At 50.1% G+C, this 9,718-nt stretch overlaps 1 protein-coding gene across 3 annotated transcripts in view; it reads right to left on the reverse strand.

The window, feature by feature from the left end:
- CMTM7 (CKLF like MARVEL transmembrane domain containing 7) overlaps positions 1-9,359 on the reverse strand; it is a 34,900-nt gene extending 25,541 nt beyond the window's left edge. For 2 of the 3 annotated variants that reach the window (XM_074988338.1, XM_074988337.1), the window contains exon 1: positions 9,039-9,359. In XM_074988338.1, the coding sequence (XP_074844439.1) occupies positions 9,039-9,194 (156 nt within the window). In that variant the 5' untranslated portion in view covers positions 9,195-9,359. The remainder of the gene's footprint in view (positions 1-9,038) is intronic. The other variant, XM_074988340.1, reaches the window with a different exon arrangement.
- Between the last annotated feature and the right edge of the window lie 359 nt (positions 9,360-9,718).

A 9,718-nucleotide genomic window follows, 5' to 3' on the forward strand; every position in this document is an offset into this window, starting at 1 on the left:
GCCACAGAGAAGGTAACATTAGCTGGCTTTACAGGACCCAAGGTTTCAAGTGCGATGAAGGATCTGGCACTTCCTGTCCAACACAGTGCAGTTTGAGTGGCCTCGCTCAGCCTTGAACAGAACTAAAATCAGTTAGCTCCTTTGACATATCTTGAGGTGAAAATCTAATTGTATTTTTGCCAAACCAAATTGCTCTCTGTTATTGTCAGGGCTAATGGTTTGTCACACAGTCACAGGGTGAGGTCACCTGCATTTGTTGGAGTTTTTTAATTGTTTACTCTTTAAACTTGTGATTTTGACATCCTCCAATGTCCAACTCAAACTCTTTATATACAGTTTACAGTTTCAAATCTCTGATGGCTATTAGTTCTACGGGTAACATTTTCCATGTTACCAACTAGATCAAAAAGTTCTTTTATCCAAAAATTAATTCAAGTATAAGCATAATGGTGCATGTAATGTACATAGGCTTTTTGGCAAAACCTGTAACTTATTGCCTTGTGGATGAGCTATAGATGAATAGGACAGCAACATAAGCAAACTTAGAACCATACTATAGCAAATATCAAAAGACAGGTTTAATGTCACGCCATTTCTGCATACCTTCAAATTCTCCCACCTTCCTGTAAATTACCGAGAACAGAACTACCTCCTGTGAGGCAAATTCACTTGTATTTTGTTGGAAAAAATTAGAAGGTTTATTTGAATCACCTCCAAGAACAGAAAAAAATCTGCACCGCAAGGCCAAGTTTTAAAATGCAAACTGAGTAGCTCTAAAAACATCATTCAACACAGCAATGTTTACTTCTGTGTGATTGAGGGATTGGGATTTCCTTTTACTACACAGACGGAAAAACAGTATTTCCTACTGAGCTTCTTTTGAAGAGAAAGGTATGTCTGACTACAGCTTAAAATTTCAGGAAGCCAAATCAGAATAATACAAGAAGCATAGAAAGTACGTGTAAAGCTCACAAAAATATTTTGTAATTAGTTTCTCATTTTAGCAGTTAATGTCTTCAGCAGAGAGACAAAAAAAGAAATAATCTTGGGCACAAAAACAATAAGGGACTTGTTATAGTTAGTGTCAAAGGTGTGAGCCTAATCCAGACCTCCTAACATCCCAAACCTGTGCCTTAACCCAGGGGTGAGCAAACTTTGTACACCAGGCCCCACTTTTCACCCCTGTAGTTAGCAGTGCCTCCCGCCCTCCCATCTGCCTAATGTAATCCAAACCAACTGAAATTTCAGTTATGTTCATATGAAAAAAAAAACTTTTGGCATGTGCAAGAAAAGAAGTACGTAAAATGTAAAAATTTAATTAATCGGTATATAGATGTGAATAAACATACATAAAAATGTTAATGTATTTCAACATTTTTAATGAGATGGATGAGGCTGACACCCAGCAGCCGATTGTGCTGCCCCCCTTCTGAAATTTCATACACTTCCAGGGGGGTCCAACTCACACTTTGTGCACTCCTGCCTTAACCAAAAGGCTGTCCCTTTCTCTCTCTTCATTTAGGTGCTTATCCATCTGTTCTCACTAGCCTTGCCTTTTAGACTTCCCCACGTAACCAGAAACAACAACAAAATCATAACTATCCTGTTAGGTTCATCTTTCTTTTTTCTAACAGGCGAACCCAAGGGGAATTCTATGGTCCTCTCTTTGGAATTTGTTTGCCTTTAAAAAAGCAAAGTTGTCAGATACCCCACTATTTCTGAGTCCACTGATGGTTGACCAGCCCAATTCCAGAGCTGGAGTGGGGAGGGATAGCTCAGTGGTTAGAGCATTGGCCTGCTAAAGGCAGGGTTGTGAGCTCATTCTTTGAGGGGGCCATTTAGGGATGTGGGGCAAATAGATTTAAAAAAAACCCAAAAACTAAAAACAATCCATCAGGGACAGTGATAGGTCCTGCTGCAAGGGCAGGGGACAGGACTCAATGACCTCTGAAGGTCCCTTCTAGCTCTGTGAGATAAGTAAAACTCCACATATTTGATATCACAGAAGGGGCAGGTGCTAGTAGTTGTTGGAGGGGTACAAGGCAGTTTTTTCCATTCTTTTCTCCTTCTCCAGTTCTCCTTACCTGCACTGGGGCAGGACCTCTCAAATTGCATCACCCCCTCTGGATTACTGCTCTCCACTGGGGACAGTCCTTGGTAAGGTTCTCCCAAGTGCTGACACCGATGCTGTACTTTTTTATGTGTATCTTCAGCATGTCCTTATATTGCTTCTTCTGGTCCTCCAATGCTCCTTTGTCCTTCCTCCAATTCACAAAACAGAGTTTGTTTTGGGAAGCGCTTTTCAGACATCCGAACCACATGACCAGTCCAACAAAGTTGTTGATGAATGAGAATGTCTTCAGTGTTGGTCATGTTCGACTCCTTCAGCGTGCTAGTATTTGTCTGCCTATCTGCTAAGAGATATTTAGGATTCTCCTGAGGCAGTGTTGATGATATTGTTCAAGTGCCTTCAAAGGACGCTTGTATGTTGTCTGGGTTTCACATGCGTACAGTAGCGTTGGAACAACCACTGCAGTGTACAAGGAGCTTTGTTTTGGGATAGATGTCCCCGTTCCCCAAGACCCCTTCTCTCAGGCGGGTGAAAGCGGAGCTTGCACAGCTCAGATGGTGTGGGAAATGCTCCACATTTTCTAGCAGTTCTCCACTAACTTCAATAGAAGGTAAATGAGACTGTCCCATTGGTGAGGGTTGGTGGAACACCCTGGGCTTTTTGATGTTCAGTGTGAGGCCGAGATTCTTGTATGCTTTGGAGAAGGCGCTTAAGATGGTCTGAAGGGCTGTGGGAGAAAGAGCAGTGACCATGATGTCATCCACCTACTGGAGGTTCATCGTCGAGGTAATGGAGTTCTTGCTTTTAGCCTTCAGTCTTCTGAGACTGAAAAGCTTCCCATTCATTCTATAGACAATCCTCATGCCATCTGGGAGATTGCCATCAATGGGGTGAAGGGTCATGGCGATGAAGATGCAGAACAGTGCTGGGGCAATGACCAGCCTTGTTTGACTCCTGTTTTGACCTCCAGGGGGTCACTTTGGGATCTGTTGTTGCTCAACACTGGAAGTCGTGTTGTCGTGAAGCAGCCTCAGGGTGCTAATGAATTTGGGGTGGGGGGCGGTAACCGATCTTTGAGAGGCTGGTCCACAGGTCACTATGATTGGTGGAGTTGAATACTTGGTCAGGCTGATGAAACTCATGTATAGGCCTTGGTTTTGTTCATGACATTTTTCTTGCAGTTGCCAGGCAGTGAAGATCATGTCCCCTGTTCCCCAGAATGCTTGGAAGCCACACTGGGATTCTGGGAGAATTTCTTCTGAGAGTGGCAGGACTTGGTTTGCAAGATTTTGAGCTAAGATCTTCCCTGCTGTTACTTGGAGGAGATGCTGCAGTAGTTCCCGCAGTCCAGTTAGTCACCATTCTTGAAGAGACCAATGTTCAGTGTGTCTCTGAACTCTTGTGGCATCTGCTCCTTATCCTTGATTTTGAGAATCAGGAGGTGGAGCTGTTTGTGGAACTCTGACCCGCCCTCTTTGAAGACTTGGGTGTGTGTTCCATCTAGTCCAATTGCCTTCTTGCTCTTCATCACTTTGATGGCAGCTTGGATCTCATTCAGGGTTGGAAGTGTTGCAAGATTGTCCCTAGGTGGTTGTGGAGGGATGTGGTCATGATCCTCACCACAGTACAAATAACTAAACAAGAAGAGTTGTCTGACATCTCTTCATATTCTTACATGATTAAACACACGTACTCTCTCTCTCTCTCTCTCTCTCACACTCACACACACACGCATCTGTGTAAGATCTGCCCACTAGCTTCAGCCTTTCCTACCCCCACCCTTTTCAAACAAGCTGCTCTACATAGAAAGCTGCATGTAAGAGACAGCCTGCAAATGAATGGCCACTGGGTTCAGATATAGACACATCACTGACAAGAATACAGACACCAGGTCTCTGCTCAGAGGAGCTTATGATCTAACTTGTTTAAGTTTCACTCACTAAAGTTATTTTTATGATTAACTTCTGAAGCAAAAAGAACATTTCAAATGAGGATTTTCATGCTATCTAGCACCCAAAAGCAAAAGGCCTAATCCTATTTGGTGCTTGATAATGAATGAAGCAGGGAACTGGAGAAGTAGAAAGGCTAGCATCATGGATAACGTAGTTGGATGCTCCTGGAGAAACTGCATTCTACCACTCCTTCTTCCACAAAGTTCCTATATTTCACTGGGCATAAGTTGCTTATGTCTTAACTTTTGCAAGAGGTTACCATTTGTGTGCTTACTTCATTTCCTTTTGCCTGACTTAATTTGCAGTGACCAGTTAATAAGGCATAGAGCCATACAATGAATAAAGAGAAACCAAAATATTGAATAGTTGCAATAGTTGTTCACTAGGTAAACACCATCCATCCTGCGTACTGAACAAAACAGCACTCCTGTGAGAAAAACAGTATGTGATCCCATAATTAAATACTGTCATAGTGCAGACACACAAGGGGGCTGAACCAACATTGAAAAGGCCTGCTTCACTAGTTTTTAAGTGCTTGAGTTGGCAAAATTAATGTTCTCTGATCATTATAAATTACACCCACCCCCTACAATTTTCAGAACACTTTATAGTCAACCTATAAACCAAGCTAAGATTACTTTTATTAGAATTAGAGTGTGTCTTGTTCACAGTTCAAACATGAAGCACATAATTGCATTTGTCAAGACACAAAACTTGGAAACTACATATCTACACAACAGGAAAGCTAAGTCTTTTGTTATTGCATTACTGCTTTTCCAAGGAGTTAAAAAGGAAGCTGTCAGGTTATTTTTTTTAATTCATTTTATTTATTACCTCCAGATTGCTTTTAAAACTCTTCCAGAACCTTGAAAAGATTACTCTGTTCCCTATTGATCTGCTCTCTCCCCGCCGCGCATGTCCTAAACATTGATTTTTTTCCTTGTTCAGACTGAGTTGAGAATATCATCACTGTTTTTAGCTTAACTTTCGCTTACAGTTTCTTATCATTCTACAGCAGGCTTTGTCTGTTCAACTGTAATATCGTGGTCACAGGAGTTGATTCTGGGCTGAGGCCAAGGTCAGTTTGACTTTGCCAAGAAGGGAGTACAAGCAATGTACTATGACTCTATGGCTACATCCACACAGAGCCATGCGGCCAGCAGTGCGATGCAAAGGAGGGCTCTCGAAAATGCAAATGGCAGCTCATTTGCATAGTCACATGGCTAGTTTGCATACTCCCACAGGATCACCCTGCTGGCAGATGCTGCTGTCATCAGAAAGTGTGTTGTGTAAGTGTGGTTCTGCTGGTGAAAACCCAGTTTGTCAGCAGCCCCTTATCCATGATTTTTTCCAAAGGGGGTTGTCGCTGACAGAACCATGTCTGCATGATGTGTTTTCTGATGACAGCAGCCTCTGCCAGCAGGGCGATCACGTTGGAGTGAGCAAATTAGCCACACAACTATGCAAATGAGTGGCAATTTGCATTTTCAACAGCCCTCCTTTGCATCATGCTGCGGGCAGCAAGGCTCTGCGTAGACATCGCCGTACATACTTGGCCTTCTGCCTCCCCTTGTGCACACACCCTAGTACAGGGGTTTGCCAAGTGGGGGGCGGGCCCCCCTCAGGAGGGGTGTGAAATTACACAAGGTGGGGAGTGCAACATGATCAGCTGCTGGGTCTCAGGCTCACCCATCTCACTAAAAAAGATGAAATGTGTTAGTTTCTCTGTATGTGCATTCACATTTATATACCAATTAATAACGATTTTACATTCTACAGGCTTATTTTCTCACACGAGCCAAAAGTTGTGGTTTTTTTGTTTTCATAGGAACATAACCGAAATTTCCATCAGTTTGGATTACATTAGACAGGTTGGGGGGGGCGCGTGCTAATTGCAGGGACGAAAAGTGGGGCCCAACGTAAAACGTTTGCTCACCTCTGCTCCAGCATGCCACTGCGCTATGGAGCTTTGTGACGATAGCGCAATCAGCACCATTCCACCTGCCATACGCAACCAAGGAATCTCCTTAGCCTCTGTTTGTTTGTTTTTTTAAACTAGCTTTGCTGCCTACCAAACTGGCGTACAGGGCTGACATGGAGACCATAATCTGGCCCCGCCATTTGTAGCCTCCTTTAAACAAATGCACTGTTCCAAGCACTGTCCTAACCCCCACGAGTACAACTTAAATCTCATGAGGTCCGTACACTGAAGTGTTCAGACGTATCGCGTAGCTTCTGAGAGCTATTTGGATCAGGACTTGCTTTCGGGAATTGGGTACCACTAGGAATGCTGATTCGCACAACTGGCCCACAGTGCACTGACGGTGCAACATATTCAGGAAGCAACGTGTGGGGGGGAGGGGCACACAGGGTCATGTTCCTCCTTTCCCATATCTCAGCCAGGGCTCACGCCAGACTATGGCCTGCAGCAACTTTTTGGCACTGTGCAGGAGGGAAGGAACGGGAGCCCCCTCTGTCCTAAGGGAAGGGGGGGATAATTTGACCTGTGTCTTTGCACAGCTTATCTTTCCCCCTTCTCCCATCCCTGTGGCTGGAAGCAGCTTGTCCCTTCCTGCCCACGCAGTGTTGAAGAAAGGCAGCTCACACCTCCCGGCTGCTTGAGGCCACTGACACAGCCCAACTGTCTCCTGTCCCGGGGCTACAGGGAGGGCAGGAAAGGGTTAAGCCCTAAGAATGCATTGCACACCAGGGCCCAAGGAAACTGGCTGCAGGGGCTACAGCAAACCTGGTCAGAGAAGAGTATTTGTGGACAGCACCTGAGTGTTTGGGAGGGGTAAAGAGGGCACTAAGCAGGGGTGAAAATAAACCCAAGGTCTTACCAGTACACCTGGTGCCAGTGTCCTTGATGTTGGGTGGAGGGGGGCAGCTCTGGGCCCTCCCAAAGGGGCAGAGCCTTGGATAGAAAGGGCAGGATTGGGGCAGATTCCCCAGCCAGCCCTTCATGGCTGCCAATACAGCAATGCCCAGGAGCCCTGGGGCTGCACTAGCAAAATCTGGGGGCCCTGAGGCTTCAGTGCTGATTTAATGGGCCCAGGGCTCCTGGTCACTGCTGCAGTGGCTGGGAGCTCTGTGCCCTTTTTAGTCAACAGGTCCGGGGACAGCTCCCCCCACACGCCATCAGTGGCCCTGCAGGTAGTGTGTTAATTTCACTGTCCCAGGAGTGCTGCCGTGGCAGTGCCACTGGACCCTACCACGAAGGCCACTGGAGGTGTACGTGTGTGGGGGAGTGTTTGACAGAGAGCAAAAGGGGCAGTGACATTAAAGCTCGGCACATGGCAGTACTTTAACATGGGCTGATACCAGCGACCGGTTCTTACTGGTACACCGTGCCAGCCCTCTTTCACTTCTGGTGCTCAGTCCTGGCCCAGGGAGGATGCTGTAGTGCTTGCAGGGACAGGTGCAAGCAGGCTGGAAATTGCTTCCCGCCACACTGCTCCAGAGCGTAGCTGAGGGGCAGAAGGGCTTCCCCATGCCAGAGCTCTGTGAGGCTTTGGCACACAAGGGTTTGGTTCTGCCCGACCAGTGGGGTCTGGGCTGTAGAGGTTTGAGAGCTTCCTTAGGTGCCAGCCCAGCGAGGGCAGTGGGGGAAAGAAGGAGCCTGAGAGGGCACTGGTGAGCTGAATCAATTGACCAGCAACTGCTTCTCCTCACAGTCCTGCTGGTTCTTGATATCCCTTTCATCACCTCCCCCCTGTGCCAGGGGGTGGGGATACTGAGAAGCAGTAGGGCAGTGAGGCTGCAAGGACAAAGCAGGGGGAGCATGTAAAGGATGGGCCGCAGAAGCAACACATAAGCAGCTGCCACCTGGCACCTGCCTGTGTTCACCAGCTGCTACAGCGCACAGTGTGCAGCTGGAAATAGGATGGAGAAGCAGGGGAGCCCTGCTGGCCAAGACTCAGCGCTGTGCTGGTGAGTCAGGAGGGGAGCAGCCTGGCCTGGGCCCTGCAGCGTCACCCCCCCTCTCCCTGGCATACCTATCCCTTTTGTCAGCCACCAGACTGCCCATTCACTGCTGGATGGCAGGCAGCTGGCCAGCAGGGATCCAGCCAGCAACAGGACCTGCCAGTACTGATGGGAGGACAGAAAGAATTCGTGGGACAGTCTGCCCAGTTTTAGGAAAAGAGTTGGGACACCTGCAGGAGGGTTTAAATAGGGGATTCACCCTTCAAAAACAGGAGGGATGGTCACTAGAAAACTCTTATACCCCCCCCCCCGTCTTCTCTTTGCCAGACTAAACAAACACAGGAATTTCCACCTCTCACCCCAGGCCACGTTTTCTAGAGCTCTAATGAGTTTTGTCGCTTATCTCTGGACATTCTCCCATGTGCCCACATCTGTCCAGAAACGGGGCGGGCAGAGGTGGACAGGCGCCAGCTGCCAGTTGAGGCATCACCCGCCAGGAATCAAGCAGAGAAGTTAGTCTGGGGCTCAGTGACAACACTCCTGCTAAGGCTTCCCAGCGCTCCGCCCGATTCCCCTGACCAGCCCCCCGGCTCCCAGATCCCTTTCGCTACACTCACTCTGTTCCTCTGTTCCAGGGTAGTTGGGGACGTGATTCCCCAGAGTCACTCCCAGCCTACCAGGCCTGAGAACACACACACACATACACCTCGACACCCCCCCCGAAGCGCCCTGATACACACACACACACACACACACACACACACACACACACACACCCCTCCCCTGACTGACACACACACACCCCTCCCCTGACTGACACACACACACACACTCTCTCTCTCTCTCTCTCTCTTCCCCTCCCTCCCCCCCCCCCCCTGCTGGCTGCTCCTCCCGGGTTTCTTGCCCGCCTGTGCGCAGGGACAAGGCACCGCACGGCCGGGGCGACCCAGGGGCGGCCCCGCTTAGCTCAGCCAGGGGGCAGCAGCAGCGCGGCCGCGGCCGGCGGAGGAGGGGAGGATGGCGCCTCCCTCGGGATGCTCCAGGGATCCGAGCCCGCCGCTGGACACGCCCCCCCCCCCGCGGCTCCTTACCAGCTGGGCCACCTTCAGCACGGCCGAGCAGGAGCGCGCGTAGCCGCCGTCCAGCAGCCCGGGCTCGGGCCTCGGGGGCGGCGGGCTGGAGGAGCTGCAGGCGCCCCCGCTGCTCACCCCCGTGCGGATCACCCGGCCCCCGCCGCCGTGAGACATCGCTCCGCTCCGGCCGCCGCCTGGCCTGGGGCTCGGCTGCCGGGCTGGCCAGTCCCGCGGGAGCGGGCGGTAGCAGCGCCGCGCAGAGCCCCGCCCTGCAGCCCGGATACGGGGTCGGGGCGGGCTCGGGGGCGGTGCCGGCGGCTTGGGTGGGATGAGCGCGGGGCGTGGGCCGTGATTTTTACGGGGCCGCTCTTTCCTAGGGCGGGGGCGGGCCGGAGGAGCTCAGGGCAGAGGACCGGGCGCAGGCGGGGTGGTGACCCGGGCAGGGGTGCAGGGCCCGGGAGCAGGAAGGGATTCCGCTCTGGCGGGGGGAGCAGGCACAGGGTCTGGGAGCTCGTTGTGACGTGGGCCAGGGGGAGGAGGCCGCGGAGGGTTTGGGTGGAGACCTGGGGCGGGGTATGGAGGCGCAGGATCTGGGCGGGGTGAGGGCACAGGAGAGGGTCTGGCCTAGGGGAGGGATGCAGCAAGGGATGAGGGGTCGGGGGAGCAGCTGAGGTGCGAGAGGCGGTGGGGTGCCAGAG

This window comes from Carettochelys insculpta, chromosome 2 (genome assembly GCF_033958435.1).
Source record: "Carettochelys insculpta isolate YL-2023 chromosome 2, ASM3395843v1, whole genome shotgun sequence".
In the NCBI taxonomy this organism is placed as follows: Eukaryota; Metazoa; Chordata; order Testudines; family Carettochelyidae; genus Carettochelys; species Carettochelys insculpta.